Source organism: Schistocerca nitens, chromosome 3 (assembly GCF_023898315.1).
Source record: "Schistocerca nitens isolate TAMUIC-IGC-003100 chromosome 3, iqSchNite1.1, whole genome shotgun sequence".
Classification (NCBI taxonomy): Eukaryota; Metazoa; Arthropoda; class Insecta; order Orthoptera; family Acrididae; genus Schistocerca; species Schistocerca nitens.
In genome coordinates this window covers 637,338,591-637,360,400 of record NC_064616.1, presented here as the reverse complement: position 1 = coordinate 637,360,400, position 21,810 = coordinate 637,338,591, and the positions used below count along the sequence as shown (strand labels likewise).

Here is a 21,810-nt window from a genome sequence, read left to right as displayed (position 1 = left end):
CCAAAATTCCATGAGCTGGTTTCGGACGTATTAGCTATAAAAAGGCTTAATAACAGCGGAAGTAGAAAAAATCCCTGTGGAAGGCCGTTGTTAAGTTTCATATGCTCTTCAACCTGTTACCGAAGATCGCTTGGAAACCTCTGCTAGAAAGCACAGCACTGACCAGTTTGTTCGTAGTTTTGCATTGGATCACTTTCATAACCTTTAATAATATGCAGCTGTAACGTCGATAAATGCAGCTCAGATTTTCAATTGCTTATGGTAGGCTGATGCTGTGATCATTCTTTATGAGAAAACTTGATAAGAGTAGCTGCAGTGAGGCCGAAATCCCTCCTGTTCAATGGGGATATGATACGCTTAAGTATAACAGGGTTCACCCTGTTACAGAGTAAGCTTTCAAAAAATATGTAAATCATGCTGAGCAGTTAAATTGTGTATAGTTTTGGGGAATCATTTGTTTCTCTTGTTTTTAATATTGCGATGATATATGGCTTCCTTGAGTGTTTGGGGATCATTGGCTATCTGCAAGAGATCTGTGAAAAACCTAAAAAAGCCACTTTCTAGTAAGAGGAATACAGTATGGATTCTATACAAGCTAGGGACTTCCCTTATTTCATTTGCTGAAGAGCCGCTGAATGGAACCGAGTAGTTGGTTTCTGTGTTGCAGGCTGCCTTGACGGTCTTTCATTTTTTTAAAAAAAGTCAGTGAAAAACAGTCTAGATCGCGATGGTACTTTATTAAAATGACCGGTTTAGGCCATCTTCAGGCAGCACCATCAGCTGAAGTTGATAGTACGTTTGAACAGACAATTGACCTCAGTCGCTGAAACGGCTCACAGCAGCGACTGAGGTCAGCTGGCTGTTCTACGCACTGTCAACTTCAGCTGATGGTGCTGTTTGAAGATGGCCTAAGCATAGGACGAAATCGGTCATTTTAATAAAATACCATCGCGATCTAGACTGATTTTTCACTCATTGTATATAGTTTACAATTTCCGGAAAGTGTTACCAAATTTTTTTATCTTTTTTCTTATTCTTGTTGGGTAGAGATGGATGTTTAACTACTGTTTTGGCGAGGTAGCAACGGGAGGCTTGTAGACGTTAACGATGGTGACGTAGCCAATATTCAGTTACTTCATGAATATGATCAATAGAAATGGCAATAAGACGCATTTTCAATATTTGATCCCAATTGTGTGTCTACGCCATAAGGTTGGTTGTATGTGGCACCCAACAAATCAAAGCCAGATGTTTTGCCCTTTCATGTGTTTTCTTCGTATTCAGCGTGTCTCCCTTCTGGCGACCAGGCCTCTATCTTTGTACTTAAAATTTTTCGTAGAATTTAACATTTAGCTGTACTTATTTTCTCTAAGAGGATCCGAGCTTCCTAATAATATGGTCCTTACGAAATTCGTTAGCTGAAATCGTGTCGTGATATGTGACGTAAGTGCCAGGAGATATCAAAGATGGATTGAGGCCAGTTGTGCTAGTTCATTTAGTGCTGTCCGGGTTAGACGTGCAGTAGTCTACTACGAAAGCGAACTGCTGTCAATCATAAATAGCTCTACACAGACGAAGATCGAGGAAGAAATTTCTTGCGTGGCCACTTCAGCTGACTTGCAGCATTAGATTGCTGAGTGTTCTTTTTCGACTAATGTGTTGCGTTATGTGATACCTCGCATGTATCGGCATTTCTTTGTATCGTAGGATAGAAATAATGCTTGCTGCCTGTTAAAAGTGACTCATTCTGTGTTTTATGTAAAGACAGTGAACTATGCAACGTTAAATTCAAAGAAATTGTTTTGAATCAAACTACTTCATTCTACAGTTATGGCTCATAATTGTGATATTAACGCTCGTATGGGGGAATGGAATGTGAAACTTTCGGGCTGGGACACGGTACGGCGGTTCTCTGCTTATTTGACAGTAGGTTGGACGAGTTTCTAAGAACTGGAGAATCCAGTAGGCGTGCGGAATTGGACTCCAGTATGTTAAAACACTGGCCCAAGATAATGAATCTGTCGAGGGTCCTGTGTCTGTAGTGGGGACAAAGACGGAGCTGGGTGATTTGCATAACAGAACTTAATTGTGCCCGCTACCTGCTGCTAACATAAACCCTACTGAAAACCTGTAGACGGATACAGGAGGAAGCCTCGTCGACGATGTGGGTTTTAGAGAAAGAGCAGGAGCTAGGTCTGGAGAAGTAAATCAGCCTAATGGAAGGAAAACTGAAGATGCGTAACAGACGTAACCGTAATTCAGGAGGACTTTCGGAACTTCGCTTTATTTTCCTGTGATGCTGTGCCACAACATAAGCTATTTTTCCCCATTTTGTAGAATCGCTTCTTGGCAAAATGGAGAAGGTAATTGATGCCGAAAGTATTTGTAGAAGCAATAAACAGGCGAAGAAACGACGCGCAATGAAACGCCAAAGTATGTTATTAAATAATATTATGTCTTCGCTATGTTAATTCCGTATTCCATACTTCTGAAGTAAGGCGTAAAATGTGGTTGGAGATGCGCGAATGAATGCCATACTTTAAATCTGGGGTGTCCTTAGCTCGTTAAAGTAAATTTCATCTCGGGCCGTACTGTCTGTGTGAAACAAAGGTAAAGGTGCACTGTGGTTCAGTTGTCACGTTAAACTGTAGGTCACTCTGTTTTCGTTAATCGTACCTCATCTGAAAGGAAAGCAAGGCCGGGTCACGTTCAGTAACACGACGTGTAGTAACGAGATGTGACATCAGACTCTTCACATTATCTGCTTTACAAAGGAAGACACAATATTCTCGCAAGATGAGATTACACACGTTCATTCGCGTTTCACCCAGCTGATCGGCACATTGAGCCATCAAGACATCAAGCTAGTGATTGCGACAACCTGAAATTTTGCCCCAATTTTTTTCCATGACCACACTTCATACCCACTTTATAACTACAGGACTACTGAAAATCATTCATTCCTTTCTCAAAGTTCTATATTTTCCAAGTTATTACGTGTACAAATACGATTGATGAACGAATAGAACCGAAAGCACAGAGTTTGCCTTGTGCCCACCAATTGGACGTTATGATTGCACTGCTTTGACAAAATAGCGACAAAACAAGAAAAGAGTAGTGGCTAGCACACTGGACTCGCATTCGAGAGGACGACGGTTCAGTCCCGCGTCCGGCCATCCTGATTTAGGTTTTCCGTGATTTCCCTAAATCGCTCCAGGCAAATGCCGGGATGGTTCCTTTGAAAGGGCACGGCCGACTTCCTTCCCCGTCCTTCCCTAATCCGATGAGATCGATGACCTCGCTGTCTGGTCTCCTCCCCCAAAGAACCCAACATTTAAAAGCGCACCGTCTGCAGCCCGTACAAGAATTAAAACCGGAAGGTTATGGCCGGTGCCTACAATTTTGCATCACAGTACAGGAGCAGTTGAGGATGAACATTTCCCCTTTATTCAGTGACGAAGCAACTTTCAATTTATCTGGAAAGGTTGTATTGTATGTTAACCGGGGACCTAGAAACGACGGAGAGGCTCGTCCACTTCACCCCTCCGCCGCCCCGCCCCACACCGAACCCAGGGTTATTGTGCGGTAAGGCCCCCGGTGGACCCCCCAGGGAACGTCTCTCACCAGACGGGTGTAACCCCTATGTTTGCGTAGCAGAGTATATGTTGGTGTACGCGTACGTGGAGAACTTGTTTGCGCAGCAATCGCCGATATAGTTTAACTGAGGCGGAATAAGGGGAATCAGCCTGCATTCGCCGAGGCAGATGGAAAACCGCCTAAAAACCATCCACAGACTGGCCGGTTCACCGGACGTCGACACAAATCCGCCGGGTGCATTCGTGCCGGGGACCAGGCGCTCCTTCCCGCCCGGAAAGCCGTGCGTTAGACCGCGCGGCCAAACGGGCGGGTCTGGAAAGGTTAATCACCACAATGTGAAAGAGTGGGGAACTGAAAATTCGCATTGAATTGTGGCGCATGAAAGAGATTCGCCGAAGGTCACGATTTTTTGTACACTGTCACAGACGAAGCTGCATGGGCCGTTTGTCTTCTGGGAGAAGACTGTGACGGGTATTTCTCACCTTAATATGTTTCAGTTGTTTCCACAACTGGCTCCTGGTTCAGAGAATTTCATCCACTTATTGGAGCATCGATGTTGGTCGCTACCCAAACGACTAAGTTGAGAATCGCTCGATTGGGCGTAGTGGTAAAAAGATAACCGTTTTGTTCCTTTTGTTGCCCCACCCCATCCCTCTTCTCATCGTCAGACCGTAGGCATTGTGACTTGGACCGTGTTCACATACCCCGACTGCCAAGAACACTGGAACAGCTCTGAGAACGCATCAGTGGTGGTGTGGTGACCATTCATAAGGTGTTGCTACATCGCTATGCATGCGACAGCATGCGTAGCTAATGTTCCAAAATCCCGCACATAAAGACAGGATATCCCCGTGCTTATAAATAGAATTCTAATGTTGGTGGTAGGGTCAAGTGTTCCGGATAGCCGTTTGGCTACGGACCATTTGTATACCCTACAGAAGGATCGTCTTAGTGTCCTATCCTATAGTAAAGGTTCGAAGTGTGAATATTGAACACTTTCTCCTGCTTAGGCAAATGCAGCAAATCGGTTGATTCTATTTGCATTTGATGTGGTGTGCGGTGGACTTGATGGAAATTATGGAGGCAGCGTTAGTTCATGGGCAGTTCCTCGGAAAAAACCCACAAAAAGGGTAGTTTTGCTATATTTTCGCCGTCACCAGCGGACCAAAGCCCAGCCGAAGACTCTACGACGGCTGTGCACAGAAAATGACTGAAATTTTTATGATATACTCCTGAGATCCAGATCTCAAACAACGTTGAAAATTTTCTTCATATCTTAATCAGTTCCCGAGATACAGGAGTTCAAAGTTACTCTGTTCGTATACGTTAAACATGCACGTAAAATCAGGTGTGAGGAGAAAACACACTTCATAAAGTGACTGAGAACAACATGTTGTAATACTGAAGCACATGCAAAATTGTTTTGCATGTGAAATTAGTCCTGCGTTATTTCAATTTCACATAAGTAAACTATCTAAATTCTACTCAGGAATACATTTCTTTTCCAATTACTTACATGCTCTGCTGCAGGAGGGAAAATAGGAACCAGCGGAAAAATGCTCCTATTGGAGCACAAAAGATGCGAACATGTTCCTGTTTATTTGAAAGATTCTGGCTGAAAAGTAGGGTACCAGCTGCCTCATTCTACCTTCAACACCTTCAAAAATTTTCCCAAATATTTTTGACATACTGACATATTTACACCTCTTTATGCTGTGCGAGCAGACAGTGACAGTGACAGTGACAAAGACAGAGAGACAGGAAAAAGTAATAAACAGTGGAATATAGTAGACAGTGGTTGTGGTATAGAAACAGCGAAGGAGATAATGGCAGTGAAAGACAAAAAGAACACAATGGCTGCTACGGTCGCAGGTTCGAATCCTGCCTCGGGCATGGATGTGTGTGATGTCCTTAGGTTAGTTAGGTTTAATTAGTTCTAAGTTCTAGGGAACTGATGACCACAGATGTTAAGTCCCATAGTGCTCAGAACCATTTGAACCATTTTTTGAACACAATGGCAATGGAACATAATTGACAGTGACAGAACAGTACTAGGAAAAGAGTGAAGGTGGTTGCGCCAGAGAGGGGTGAGGGGGGGGGGGAGAAAGAGTAAGTGGCAGATGGTGAGAGCTAGTAATAATGTGTGTGTCTATGAGAATCGACAACAAGGAAGAGATACAGCAGCAGTAGGAAAGAACGAATTACATATTAGCAGCAACAGACAGTAAGAGGAGACAGAGGGACGAGACGTAGTAGTAGTAGTAGTAGTAGTAGTAGTAACGGAGGAGTCTGTGGCTGTAACACAGGAGACAATGTCAGAGATACGCAGAGGGATAATGACAACGAATATGGATGGATGGATGGATGGATGGATGGATGGATGGATGGATGGATGGATGGATGAGTGAGTGAGAAAGGGCAGTTAAGAGTGGATGGCTATGAACGACTTACAGCGATGGACTAGTGGGTGTGACAGAGTTACAGTTAAGGGATTTTGTGGACGTTTGAGGTGAGAAAAAAAGCGAGTATGTTTGCATGTCACGATTTTTGAATATTTTTAAAGGTGCCGAGGAACTTAGAATGAGGCAGTTGGCATCTCCACTTTTCAGTCTGTCTTCCAATAAACATGAACATAATCACACATTTCGTGCTCCGATAGCAGCATTTTTTTCTTTCCGCTGGTAACGTATGGAACGAACTTGACTATTGCTTGAACGTGTCGTGTGTGTGATCGGAGAAGCACTCACAGATCATTTGTAGAGTGCGAAATACAAATGTGGTTAGTTTCCGGTTTCATTCATGCATCAGTCGTATTCGTAGATGTGTAATACCTTCGAAATAGAATGGCTCATTTACAACAGCCCGTGCTTTCCTCCCACTGGGTGCAGAGGTTACGCTTTTACTTTATAGGCCTTTTACAAGTATGTCTGTTGGGAACTGGGGACCGATGACCTCGATGTTTAGCCCCCATCAAACCCCAAAACAAACCAACCAACCAACCTGTGCTTTCCGCTTGAAGAAAGCGTATATCCTGCAGATTACGTCTCCCGCTTACTTCTGCAGAATTTATCACTTACCACCACAATCAGCAACGACACCTCGCAACAAATGGAACCGAAATTCACTAAACAACTCGCTACCATCACGTTTAATACTTGCATTAGCTACGGCATTCACAGCACAGCGCTCAGAACATAGTGAACGCTCGTTGGCTGTTGGAGCATACGTGACGTACACTGTGTGATCAAAAGTATCCGGACACCTGGCTGAAAATTAGTTTCGTGGCGCCCTCCATCGGTAATGCTGGAATTCAATATGGTGTTGGCCCACCCTTAGCCTTCATGACAGCTTCCACTCTCGCAGGCATACGTTCAGTCAGGTGCTGGAAGGTTTCTTGGGGAATGGCAGCCCATTCTTCACGGAGAGCTGCACTGAGGAGAGTTATCAACGTCGTTCGGAGAGGCCTGGCACGAAGTCAGCGTTCTAAAACATCCCAAAAGTGTTCTGTAGGATTCAGTCAGGACTCTGTGCAGGCCAGTCCATTAAACAGATCTTATTGTCGTGTAACCACTCCGCCACAGGCCGTGCATACTGAACAGGTGATCGATCGTTTTGAAAGATGCAGTCGCCATCCCCGAATTGCTCTTCAACAGTGGGAAGCAAGAAGGTGCTTAAAACATCACTGTAGGTCTGTGCTGTGATAGTGCCACGCAAAACAAGGGGTACAAGCTCCCTCCACGAGAAACACGACCACACCATAAAACCACCGCCTCCGAATTTTACTGTTGGCACTACACACGCTGGCAGATGACGTTCGCCGCGCGTAGTGGCCGCATGGTTTGAGGTGCCATGTCATGGATTGCGCGGCCCCTCCCGCCGGAGATTCGCGTCCTCCCTCGGGCATGTGTGTGTGTGTGTGTGTGTGTGGGGGGGGGGGGTATAGCAAAAGTTAGTTTAAGGTAGTTTAAGTAGTGTGTAAGTCTGTAAGTCTAGGGACCGGTGACCTCAGCAGTTTGGTCTCTTAGGAATTCACACACATTTGATCATTTTTTTAGGTGACGTTCACTGGGCATTCGCCATAGCCACATCTTGCCATCGGATCGCCACATTGTGTACCGTGATTCGTCACTCCACACAACGTTTTTCCACTGTTCAATCGTTCAATCTTTACGCTCCTTACATCAAGCGAGGCGTCGTTTGGCATTTACCGGCGTGATGTGTGGGTTATGAGCAGCCGCTCGACCATGAAATCTGTTTTCTCTCCTCCCGCCTAACTGTCACAGTTCTTGCAGTGGATCCGGATGCAGTTTGGAATTCCTGTGTGATGGTCTGGATAGATGTCTGCCTATTACGCGTTACGACCCTCTTCAACTATCGGCGGTCTCTGTCAGTCAACAAACGAGGTCGGCCTGCACGCTTTTGTGCCGTACGTGGCCCTTCACTTTTCCACTTCACAAACACATCGGAAACAGTGGACCTAGGGATGTTTAGGGATGTGAAAATCTCGCGTACAGACGTATGAGCCAAGTGACGCCCAATCACCTGACCACGATCAAAGTCCGTGAGTTCAGCGGAGCACCCCATTCTGCTCTGACGATATCTAATGACTACTGAGGTCCCTGATATGGAGTACCTGGTAATAGGTGGTAGCACAGTGCACCTAAAATGAAAAACGTGTGTTTTTGGGGGTGTCCGGATACTTTTGATCACATAGTGTAGGTGTGCAGAACAAGCCTAAACTCAACCGCCAACGTTCGTGACTCCAACTGTAGCTTGAAAGATGATTCGAGCTCTCGCGAAGCCCTTCCTTTGCTTGTATTCTGCAAGGCTGACATAAACATGTCTGTACTCTTGACACCCTCAGTGATAATTTTTGTTGTTTACTTCTGCCATAACGTATCTCTGAGCCTTAAACGCTATAGCCCTTGCAATGCATATCATTCTGCAAGAACTTGCTAACTAGACAGCTGGTCTTACTGTTTCTTAGTTTAGTACCCATGACAATTATTCAGTTATAAATTTTTCCTTCGCAGCCGGCTATAAAAATGTTTCTGAATACAAGTGGAAGAATTTTAATCTACCATTCGCAGTCTTACATAAATCAGCAACCAAACACAAGAAGTAACGCAAATAATTTCCTTTGTGACGTTGTCAGAAGAAGTGACTAAATGTGATCAGAGGTTTTCTCGGCGTGATTCATGGTGAGCTTCCGGGTCTTCTGCCGAGTTGTTAACATTGTATGCACAATATTTCGATTACCGTCCCATTCGTCTTCGTGAGGTACCTCTAGTTTCGCTGTTGTGTGTTCATGCTGCCTGGTCTCCTACCAGACTCTGAGCTATAGTTGGTCTCGAGCCACTAATTATAGCCGAGTTCGATTCTCGTCTCCTACTAAGTTCTTTGAGGCTCTTTTGTTTTTCAGAGCTCGCAGTGATATTCTGTGAAACGCAATTTCTCTCAGCGTTTTCCTTCCTCCGGTGCATGTAATGCTCGGCGAGATCCTTATAAACTGAGTGACAGACCCGAAGTGAAACCTCCGCCCCCGTTTATTAATTTCCCTGACGCCTTTATTTCGAGACACTTCTTAATTATGCTGGCCCATAAACTTGGCGTTTGCACCACCATACTGGCTTCATCCTATTTGAGTTCGTGACTGGATTCTAGGCAGAGCGATACACACCCGTATTTCGAAGACCTAGATCAGTTGTAGTCAACCTGGTCCCTACCGCCCACTGGTAGGCGTTCCAGCTTTCAAGGTGGGCGGCAGACGGCATGGATTTTAAACACATTTTCATTAGCGTTCCATAAAATTTGGATATAAATTATTTGTTAAGTAATTATTATTATATGCTGTAATTTACTGTAACTCTGCTTTATAAATTTCCCTACCATATAAATCCCCATTGCTGTGGAACTGATGAGCAGTTGGAAAATTTTAATACTAGCAAAGGTACAAAAGTGTGCGGTAGGTAAAAGCGCTTGACCACCCCAGACCTAGATAGTCTCTAGCGTTGCAAAGAAGACTTTTGATCTTAAAAGTTAGCTGAAGGGAGTGAAATACACTGGATGTCATGCTACAGTAGGAGTCTGCAGATCTCTCCGGATATTGTGCCAGCATAATGTAGATATGCGATTTTTGGTTTATCTTCCTCGGTCTCTGTCTCAGAAACGTGAAGATTTCCTGGAACATTTAAACGCTGTCTATAGCAATGTAAAACCCACCATCGAACTTGAAAAAGAGCCACGTACATTTCCTCGACGTATTAAGAGAAGAACGAATTCCCGAGTCACTGTGTATATAGAAAACATTCGCACACTGACCTCTGTCTCAATGCCTCGAGTCACCACTATCGGTCACAAAGAAATTGAATGCTAAATACTGCGTTCATAGAGCTCGAACACTTCCAGACAAGGAGAGTCTCGCAAATGAATTAAATAACCTAAAAATAGTGTTCCGATGGAATAACTGCTCGTACTGTTAAACTGAGAGGGTGTTGGAGTCAAAATCAAGAACGGTTGAGAAATAGGCTGAGACAGAGACCGAGGAAGAGAAGCCAAAAATGGCTTACCTACCTTATTCTGGCCCAACATTCCGAAAAGATCAGTTGACTTCTATAGGAAACATGACGCCCCATGTATTTTGCTCCCTTCAGCAAAAATAAAAGCGTTCTTTGTAATGTTGCAGACGAAGTAGGTCTCGACAACCGGTTGTGGCCGGCCGCGGTGGTCTCGCGGTTCTAGGCTCTGTCCGGAACCGCGCGACTGATACGGTCGCAGGTTCGAATCCTGCCTCGGGCATGGATGTGTGTGATGTCCCTAGGTTAGTTAGGTTTAAGTAGTTCTAATTTCTAGGGGATTGATGACCTCAGAAGTTTAGTCCCATAGTGCTCAGAGCCATTTGCACCATTTTTGAAAAAACTACTCGACACAACACCGTGAAGCACACCATTAACTGACTAGGTGTAAAATCTTAGCGGTCGCTCTTCTAAACTTCGTTAAGGTGCAATTTTCAGTGCCAAAACTTAAAACTGTTGCTTTACAGAAATCGCAATTATCAATCTGTTATGCTAAACATAAATTCCACCATTGACGCTGTTCCTAACCATAATTTTGTACTCCCAGTTAAATGTCCGAGTATTCCGTATAGTTACTTAGGTATATGGTGCATCCTCTATTTTTGTAGTCGTGTAATACATCGTGTACCCCTGTTTCTGTGTACTAAAATGCATGTTGCATTGCTAGATTTTTCCGATGATTGACAGTTTGTGAAAGAAATCCCGAAAAGTTTTTTTCAGAAAAAGGAGGGTTATTTGTGCTTCGCATTTTTTTGGATACTGGTCCATAGCATACAGAAAGAGGAGCGATAAATAAACTCTCAGAACCGAATACAGCTTCTCTACTAACAGCTATTAGTCAAGTCAGCGATGATTGTCCAGTAAAATTGCACTTTTGTAATCCTCATTTAGGTAAATCTTTCGTTTTTATGTTCACTTTTATAGCTTTCCGTTGTAGGAAGATTTGCGAAAAGTGCTTCCGGAAAACAGTAATTAAAACGTAATGTGAATACTTAGTTAAAGGACCCTGCTTGCAAAATGCTGTAAATATCGCTGTTGGGTGTTTCTTCGTACCTGGGAGACCCTTCAGTGGTAGCACTAAACCCACTGGGGAGAAACGGGGAAACAGTTATTTCACAATAATACCATGCTTCAGCTGCATCATTATTATATGTGTAGGAAAGAGTTAATATGGTAATTAGTCCCGCTACATTCGCTGATGGTGCGCAGGAAGAAAGTGTCGCTATACCTCTGCGTAAGCCTGTACTTCTGTAATGATGCTGCCATTGTCATTATGTGTGTACCAGAAAATAATAATTCTTGTAATAGTGAAAGAAATCTGCGCGTAACTTAAAGGCACGCCCTTAAAATTCAAATAGTCTCTCGTACCATCTTCCATCGAAGTTAAATATTTTTCTGGCGACCTCGGTTTGACAATGCAATCAACAAATAAATCATGCAGCCCTTCCCTGGGTCTTTACTTTCTTCCGCCAGTCTAAGCTCGGTAAAGGCTCCTCACCAACGAGTAATAAAAAAAGAAACGGTTGGAGGCGATAGTCTTCTAAGCTACCACCTTCGTGGATTGGTTAATCTTAAGATTCTGTCAATGAATGTGTGTACCATTTTCTTTTCGAAAGAGAAGTGGTTGTTCCATGTTAAGTCAAACCCGATGGATATTACGAGATATTTGACAGCCATGGAGGAATCCAGTGATGAAAGAAATTTCAACTCAGCGCCCCTCCCCCCACCCCCACCCCCAGTCCCCTTGCTAATTGGTAATTGCGGCCATCTTCTCAACACCCCCACCCCCCACCCCCATCCCCCGGGTTCCCAAACTGCAGTTCGAATGGAGACCTAATTTACCTTGTAGACAAGTTCTCTTACGCACTTAACTTTACCTTAACTTGTATATTGTTTTTTGCAGATGGCGGAGTTCAAAATCCTAAATTTTCACGTAAATGTAAATTCACTTCGGCTTATGTCCTAATTTTTTTTAATTCGACGAAGGTTTTCAAAGTTGACTATTCTAACACTAAATCATATATTCATAATATGGACGATGTTAATGTTAAATTTGATTTTTTTTTCCACATCAAATGTCATCTTATCGATACTTCTAGAAAATGTGTTATTACTCACTGTAATTGATTTCATCCTGGTACACATACGTCAGGCCTCGGCATATTAATGGTAATTGATGGTAATAAATTTATACGACTCTTCCCCATGTTGCGCTATTAATAATGAGATTTTATAGGAGATCTTTGTCAGCACTGAGAATTAAACTTCTCAGACTTCGGTTTTAATGCTTGAAAAATGATTTCCCACATCGTCAGAGTGCAAATTTCCAAACTGATCAATTAGTCTGTAAAACATCATAGCTTCATTTCAAAATGTCTTTCAGGAACCGAGGTGAACTGATAGTTGTCCATTTTAGGCGAATCCGTGTTTTAATTCCAATATTGTCAACATTACCTTTTCTAAGGTATTTTGAGAAAAGTGGTTGCAAAATACTCCGGTTGTTTGGTTAACTAGACGCTGTAGATTTCCACAGTGCTCAGCCGAATATAGACGCAGCGTACAACAACATAGTTTCATCAGTCTTAATATTGACTCTTCCCCGCTGCTAAATAGGTGGTCAGTTTCAACAGGGTTCGTGGAACTCCAGTGTCGGCGCTTTGCCTTGGTCAAACTTGTCCACTTCGTGCACGCGTACTAACCCAAAGACATTCCAGTGGATTGTGGTAGTTACTTAAATTCACCTCCATTCTTTCTGTCAGTAATAGAAAGAGCAGTCAAACATAAGACACTCCCTTTTCGGTACAAGCCTCATCATCCCCTCCCCACTCCGGTTATCCCTTTCATTCCACCGTCCTTTCAAGACTTCAAGGCTGTCATCTTCTCCCGTTCGACAACGAAGGCTTAGCCCTACGGGCTGTCAGATGATCTTCCCTTCTTTCGTGTCGTTTCTGGTGTCCATCTGAAACACACGAAAAAAGTTAGGTTAATATGTTACAAGAACATGTTACCCTGTCAGCGAGGTATGACCACCTGGTAGCTTAATGGGGGTGCATTCTTGGGTGCAGGGTGGAGACGTCTCTTCCGCAACTCCCTACATTTCCTTTGGAAATCGTCGATCGATCACCTACACTTCTCCCGGATGTGAGGTATTCCGGTTACCTGTGTGAGTTCCGCCGTCAGGAAATCCAGTGGTAGGTGCAGAGTGAGTTTGAGATCGCGATTTTGTAACCTCTGGAAGTAGTCGATAAGTGTGTATGAGGCGGGTTTCCTCGCACGACAGCTGCTTAATACAAAGATCTGTTGCCATCCTGTATATACTACAGTCGTGTAGGATGTGTTCGCATCCTTACACATTTAGCGTTTCCTTAAGCCCAGTAATGGGACCACACCCAAACAACGAAAAAAAAGATAAAAAACCCATGCTGTAACTCGACCTCCTCTGAACTTCACTGTTGGCACTACACGTGATGGCAGTTAACGTTCTCCATGCATTTGTCAAACGTTGGTTGACATTGCCTACAGAAATATGTGGCTTGTGACAAGCTGTTCGACCATTCTACCTCATCCTTTTTAACTCCCTGTACACAGTCACAGCGGCAGCTAGACTGCTGGTAGAACTCTGGAACTCCAGAGTGATTCCTTCATCTGATTTCATGTGTCCCTTTTCTCTCCTTCTTGCAATCACCCTCCGCATTTCTCAACGGTCGCTGTACAACAGTACATCTGCCTGGCTCTTGGTTTAGCTGTGATTGTTACTTTTCATTTCCACTTCAGAATAAAATCACCAACTTTCGGCTTGGACAGCTTCAGAAGGGTTGATATGTTCCTCATGGATTTGTTATTCAGATGACATCCAACGCCTAGTCCACGTTCAAAGTGATTAAGCTCTCTTGGCCAACCCATTCTGATGTTTCTGCTTCTTTACTGACGCCACAATACTCCCCGCCTCTCCATAATGGCGTGCACGCCTCTCGTGACATGTAGTGATCAGTTCTGCATTACAGTGTAGTGTCCAGATGTTTTGCATCATATAATGTAACTGGTGACACCGTCGCACCTCTTCTTTCCACTATGTCTCCGACGTGCTGGCGCTGTGATAGATGCCTGCCGAGCAACTCTCTCCTCGTCAAGTACACTACTGGCCATTAAAATTGCTACAGCACGACGATGACGTGCTACATACGCGAAATTTAATCGACAGGAATAAGATGCTGTGATATGGAAATGATTAGCTTTTCAGAGCATTCACACAAGGTTGGCGCCGGTGGCGACACCTACAAGGTGCTGACATGAGGAAAGTTTCCAACCGATTTCTCATACACAAACAGCAGTTGACAGGCGTTGTCTGGTGAAACGTTGTTCTGATGCCTCGTGTAAGGAGGAGAAATGCGTACCATCACGTTTCCGACTTTGATAAAGGTCGGATTGTAGCCTGTCGCGATTGCGGTTTATCGTATCGCGACTTTGCTGCTCGCGTTGGTCCAGATCCAATGACTGTTAGCAGAATATGGAATCGGTGGGTTCAGGAGGGTAATACGGAACGCCGTGCAGGATCCCAACGGCCTCGTATCATTAGCAGTCGAAATGACAGGCATGTTATCCGCGTGGCTGTAACGGATCGTGCAGCCACGTCTCGATCCCTGAGTCAACAGATGGGGACGTTTGCAAGACGACAACCATCTGCACGAACAGTTCGACGACGTTTGCAGCAGCATGGACTACCAGCTCGGAGACCATCCATGGCTGCGGTTACCCTTGACCCTGCATCACAGACAGGAGCGCCTGCGATGGTGTACTCAGCGACGAACCTGGGTGCACGAATGGCAAAACGTCATTTTTTCGGATGAATCCAGGTTCTGTTTACAGCATCATGATGGTCACATCTGTGTTTGGCGACATCGCGGTGAACACACATTGGAAGCGTGTTTTCGTCATCGCCATACTGGCGTATCACCCGGCGTGATGATATGGGGTGCCATTGGTTACACGTCTCGGTCACCTCTTGTTCGCATTGACGGCACTTTGAACAGTGGACGTTAAATTTCAGATGTGTTACGACCCGTGGCTCTATCCTTCATTCGATCCCTGCGAAACCCTACATTTCAGCAGGATAATGCACGACCGCATGTTGCAGGTCCTGTACGGGCCTTTCTGGATACAGAAAATGTTAGAATGCTGCCTTGGCCAGAACATTCTCCAGATATCTCACTAATTGAAAACGTCTGGTCAATGGTGGCCGAGCAACTGGCTCGTCACAATATGCCAGTCACTACTCTTGATCAACTGTGGTATCGCGTCGAAGCTGCATGGGCAGCTGTACCTGTACACGCCATCCAAGCTCTGTTTGGCCGCCGAAGTGGTCGAGCGGTTCTAGGTGCTACAGTCTGGAACCGCGCGACCGCTACGGTCGCAGGTTCGAATCCTGCCTCGGACAGGGATGTGTGTGCTGTCGTTAGGTTAGTTAGGTTGAAATAGTTCTACGTTCTAGCGGACTGATGACCTCAGCAGTTATGTCCCATAGTGCTCAGAGCCATTTGAACCATTTTGAACCAAGGTGTGACTCAACGCCCAGGCGTATCAAGGCCGTTACTACGGCCAGAGGTGGTTGTTCTGGGTACTGATTTCTCAGAATGTATGCACTCAAATTGCGTGAAAATGTAGTCACATGTCTGTTCTAGTATAATATATTTTTCCAATGAATACCCGTTTATCATCTGCATTTCTTCTTGGTGTAGCAATTTTAATGGCCAGTAGTATAGATAATGCTCACGTAGAGAACCACGGGAGTAACCAGAACTTATCGCCTGTTTCTTTTCCTAATGGTGTGATTTTTTTGGTTGCCGGCAGGCGCTATGAAGTCGATGTGGGCGTGCCGGTCGGTGCGGCGGCTGGTGGTGGCGCTGGTGGCGTGGGGCCTGGCGCTGGTGGCGGTGCTGCAGCTGACGTCGGACGCGGGCGGCGCCTCGCGGCCCGTGCTGTCGGGGCCCAGCCGGCTGCTGCTGCACAAGATGGCGGACGCGCGCACGGCGCGCTCGGAGCTCACCACGCAGCTCAACGCCACGGCCGACCAGCTGGACGCGCTCGTCAGCCTCGAGCCGCTCGTCGACAAGTCGGCCGCCTGGTCCGAGGCGCGCATCGTCCAGGAGGTGCAGCGCCAGATCCCCAGCCTACCCATCGCCTACTGGAACCGCCACAAGAACAAAGCCATGTACTACAAGAACGAGAGCTGCGCCAAGTTCCCCAGTATCTTCGAGCTCGAGTTCAACAACGTGTACTGGCAGACGCTGCAGACGAGCAACGGTAGCTTCCAGCTGTACGGTGCCTATTACGACGTGCGCAGGTTCAGCAGGATTGGCCCGGCCGTCCGTATCCTCGGAATGATAAACAGGATCGAGCCCACCGTCAAGACTTACTGCCAGTTCTGGTTCGAGTCTCAGAAGGAGCCAGTGTTCGTCAAGACTCTGGAGTACAAGTACGTATGGTACAGGAAGTGGGGCAATTACAAACAAGGCATCTACCAGCCGTACTTAATAGCGTGCCAAATTCCTCACAAGTTCCACAAGGAGGTGCCCGCCTCCGTATCCCTCGTCGAGAAGTTGTGCGATACCGCCACGAACAACCTGAGGGTCATCTACGACCGGCCGGAGAAGAAGAAAGACTTCGCAGTCTGCGTCAAGGGCCTGGACTTCCTTCACGAGGACCTGTCGGTCAGGCTAGTGGAGTGGATCGAACTGTTGGGCATCTTGGGTGCGGACAAGATCTTCTTCTACGAGCTGCAAGTGCACCCCAACATCAGCAAAGTGCTGCGTTATTACGAGAAGCAGGGTCGCGTTAGCGTCACGCCGCTGACGCTGCCCGGCGGCCAGCCCAATGTGCCCGGCTTCCAGCACATGTATCTGGTGCGCAAGGTGAACCACAAGCGCCAGAACGAGCTGATTCCCTACAACGACTGTCTGTACAAGAACTTGTATACGTACAAGTACATAGCGTTGCTGGACGTGGACGAAGTCATCATGCCCATCAACACTGGCTCGTGGAGAGAACTCATGGACATCGTCGAGCGCAAGTCATTAGAAATCAGAAACGAGACGAGGGCGTCCTACAACGTCAGGAATGTGTACTTCCTGGACGACCTGATCCACAATCACGGCTGGTTCAAGAACATTCCGAAGTACATGCACATGCTGCAGCACGTGTACCGCAGCAAGAACTTCACGAAGCCGAACCAGTACGTGAAGTGCTTCCACAACCCGGAGCGCGCGCTCACGCTGCACAACCACTTCCCGCTGGCGTGCCTCGCTTCCGGCTGCACCTCCTACTCCATAGACACTGCCGACGCGCAGCTGCAGCACTACAGGGCCGACTGCGTCAAGACCCTGAAGAAGACTTGCACCGAGTACCGGAAGAACAGTGTCATCGACACTACTATTTGGAAATACAAAGACAAGCTGATCCGTAGAGCTACCGAGACCCTGAGGAATCTCGGTTTCTTCGACATTGGCAGCAACAGTATTAAGTAATTCTGTTAAGTCTGCGTATAATTTATTTTTCCGCGATGAAATATTTTGCGTATGGAGTGAACGCAGTGTGTTTGCGTGCGAACTTGAGTTGTTTTTTGACTTTCCTCTCTGATGCTCCAAGCGCGACGTTTTTGTCCTACCCGAAGTGGCGCACTGCGCACTGTCATGTACTTAAGTGAACTTGTGTTCGTGTGCGACTAACTTTTTTCGTTTTCCTGCAAAAGATTGTGGACTGAGATTGATTCCTATTTATCGACGGCAGTGTGAAAGCAGCTTATTTTTTCGCTCGCATTTACATGCGAGAAACGCATTTATTTTTCTTCTTCGTTGAATAAAGTCGATTAAATAAACGATGTATTTTTTTCTCTTGTGAAATAAAAGCTCAGCAGCTTGCAGTAACAATTTTCTAATACTTTTTGTAATCTCAGTAACAGATTCCCTTGTTGCTTCATTACCAATAGAAATTACCTCCTCACTCAGTACTTCCTGAGTCCAAAGTTTTACATGTTGAGGACATGAAATTGTTACAGTACTGCTAAAGCATTAATAAAATACACACAGAGATTAACAACAAACAATCAGTTACAGAGGAAATTCAATAAAATACAGACGGAAAGCAGTAACAATAAAAATATAGGGTTTAACATGTAAACAAGAATTTATGAAATATAGAAAGGAGACAGACCAGTATGCTACAGCTGTAATAGTGCTGCAGATGTTTTCTTTGATGAAAATCGGACTTCGTGTTTCTGAATTTTTGGCATTATTTGCTAACGTAGGCCTACTGTTAATTTTTCGAATACTTCGATGTTACATCACACTGTTTTTCTCTTTCTTTAAACATGACTTAGTACAACAAAACAGCGAGAAAATAATTTAGCAGCTAATTTATATGCTACTTACAAGGCACAGCGATTAAGATACACTACACGTTTTCGGCATGTCAGAGGTTGAAATACTGTTCTATTCTTAGGTTTCGTTCGCTGTATGAGATTTTGTTGATGATAAAAGGCTAGGTTAGCGGCATTTCTGCCCAGTTTTTATCTAGGTCTTGTAAGAAAAATGAAAGCAAGAGTGCTAAAACGCCTTAAATGCATTTACAAATTGCAATAATTGCCGTATTGTATGTTAGAATATTAGGTTTCCCGTTCATATTCCGCAGAGTTAGCTGGTCACGATTGTAAAATATAGGTTCTATGAATAAAAAGAAAAACCGTCCACAGCTCATTCTAATTTTGTTGACGAATTTCTTGATTTGAATCATCATCAGACTCCAGAAATGCCCTCCATTTTAAGTTATGATTTTGTTAGGAATCGGAATTCGTCCCAAAGTTCTCACTGGATTTTAATGTTTTGGACGACTGGCTGCTTTCTGATCTCTGATAGCAATAAGAGTGGTCAGCCAGCTATGTTCATCTGGGGAAAGCTTTTGCCTTTATCCAACAAATTTTCATTTCCTGAAGCAGTGGTCTTCTGTTAAATTTATCACAATTTTATTTAAATGTGAGTCCGTGTTCATGTGTGTGCTTTGTGACACGCACGTTTACGCATAATTTGGTTAGTTTTATTATACTAATGATTTTAATAATTTACAAAAGAATAGTTTTCTTCAGCCACATTTTTGTTCCAGTGTTCATTGACACGAAGCGTCACGGTAGCATGCTGCATCGTCAGATGCCTGACTATTATTTATAATTCAATTATTATATTACACATTCCTGTGAAGTGCACAAGAATTTTGCTGGTTGTGCCTGCGAGGTTATGTTCCGAGACATTATTGTTCTTGCCCAGAAATATGAATTTTAGTTTACACGATTTTCGTGCGTTGTATTACGTAAATAATGTCGAAGATATTTTTGCTTAGATGTAATGGGAATATATCCTCACCTGGCGCTCGCGCACACAACACTATCATTTCATTTCACAATTTCTCCTAATGTTCTTCGCAGTTGTGTGGCTAGTGCATGCCAAAGATTCAACTGCTGAGACAATACTGTGGCTACAGATATTTCTGTAAAAGTATGTCTACATAATTGTACTTATCCAACGTGGTTTTCAGTGTTCTTTTCAAAAAGATATTTTCTCATTATTAATAGGACAGGTACTCTTAAGCATCTATACTGTTAATTGTACAAGCATTCTCTAAAACCGAAATTTGCTCCCAATGACATCTTAAACATGCAAAGCAAAAAGAATGACATAGGCCCGCTATGATAAGACTCCGTCAGAGGTGCGCGATGTGACAATAGGCACAGTTGACAGAGGTTTGTACGGTTGTCCCTGGACCGCACGTCTACAGCGTCCTACCATTATCCAGGTTTACACGTCGGCTGGCTGGCGCATGATTGCGACTTCCTAGCTCCATCGAGAGGCAGGTGGGAGGTTAGTGCTAAGACCCTTCAGCTCTCTCTCTCTCTCTCTCTCTCTCTCTCTCTCTCTCTCTCTCTCTGCGCGCCAGAGCGTCAAATCAGCGACCTGTTTGCAAGTTTTCAGTTTATCCTCAATTTGCGTCATTTTAAAATTATTGACCTCTTTCCTTGCTCCCCATTTGTTCCTCTCACTGTCGTCGTCGTCGTCAGTCCTAAGACTAGCTTGATGCAGCTCTCCACACTATTCTACTCAGTGCAAGCCTCTTCATCATCGCGTAACTACTGCGTCCTACATCTATTTAAATCTATTTATTGTAGGCAGACATTGGTCTCTCCCCATAATTTACATCCCTCATGTTTCCCTCCAATGCTACAAGTAAACTGACGATTCCTAGGTGCCTTAAGATGTGTCCTCTGGACTGGTCCATTCTTTTAGTCGTATTGTGCCATAACTTCCTTTTCTTTCCAATTAGATTCAGTACCTCCTCGTCAATTACCTTATCTTCCCATCTGCTCTTACACATCTTGTAGTAGCATCACCTTTCAAAAGCTTCTATTTTCTTCTTGTCTGAAAATACCTTCAGAAAAGACTTCACTACTGAAATTTATGTTCTTAAAATTTTCATTTTATGAAGAGCTTTCCTTGGCTTCGCCAGTCTGTATTTTATATCCCCTTCACTTCAGCTATCAACGGCTGCTTTTATGCACAAACAGCAAAACTCCCTTAATATTTCTAGTGTCTCATTCCTAAACTAACTTCTTCAGCAATTCGTGACTGATTAAATTACATTTCATTACCTTCGTTCTACTTTCGTTGATATTTCTCTTGTAACCTCTTTCAAAGGCACTAGACATCCGTTCAACCGTTCTTCAGAGTACTTTGTCTTCTCTGAAAGAATTACAATGTCGTCAGCAAACCTAAAGGTTTTAACTTCTTCTCCCTGTACATAAATCCGTTTCCAAATTTTTCTGCTTCCTTTGCTGATTGCTCAATGAACAGATGGAATAACATAACGGATAGGTTACAACCCTGCCTCACTTCCTTCTCAAATACTATTTCCCGTTCATGTCTTTAGACTGTGACAGCTACAATCTGATTCTTGTACTTGATGTAGATACTCTTACACTTCCTAAATTTTATCTCTGCTGTCTTCAGAATTCCAGTGTGTGTATTCCAGTCAACGTTGTCAAAATTTTTCTCTGCATCGACAAATGCTATAAACAAAGGTTTGTCTTTCTTTCTTCAATCTATCCTCTACGCGACAAGTAAGATGAACCAGGACTCCGCCGACAAACTCTGAGACGTGGAAGTGGGAACCAAAACTAGAAAAAAATCCAGTTACCATGGGCCCTAGAACGCATACCTTAAAGAGCTACGAGCACTTGTTCAGAAGAGAGATGTCTCGCAGTAGCAAATATGTAGTGCTGAGAACTTTTTAAGTATACACTTTGGAGCCCACGTTTACTGGACATTTTTGTTCTTGTTTTAGACCATACTAAAACCTCTGAAAGTTTGTCGGTGGTGTTCTGGTTCACCCAATTTATCATTGGACATGACTTCTGAATCACCACGTATATTCCATCCACCTTTTAGCCTTCCCTTCTTTGCTTGGTACCTGCTTGCCATGTGATCTATTAAGATTCATAGAGGTGCCCCTCTCTTTTCCAAAGACTTCTTTAATTTTCCTACAGGTGGCATCTACGTTTTTTACAGTCATGCATGTTTCTAAAACTTCACATTCTTCCTCT

General features: G+C 44.3%; 1 protein-coding gene across 1 annotated transcript in view; it reads left to right on the top strand.

The window, feature by feature from the left end:
- LOC126249691 (uncharacterized) overlaps positions 1-18,073 on the top strand; it is a 288,350-nt gene extending 270,277 nt beyond the window's left edge. The window contains exon 3 of the mRNA XM_049951370.1: positions 16,020-18,073. Within this exon, the coding sequence (XP_049807327.1) occupies positions 16,025-17,692 (1,668 nt within the window). The 5' untranslated portion in view covers positions 16,020-16,024 and the 3' untranslated portion in view covers positions 17,693-18,073. The remainder of the gene's footprint in view (positions 1-16,019) is intronic.
- Positions 18,074-21,810: the final 3,737 nt, after the last annotated feature.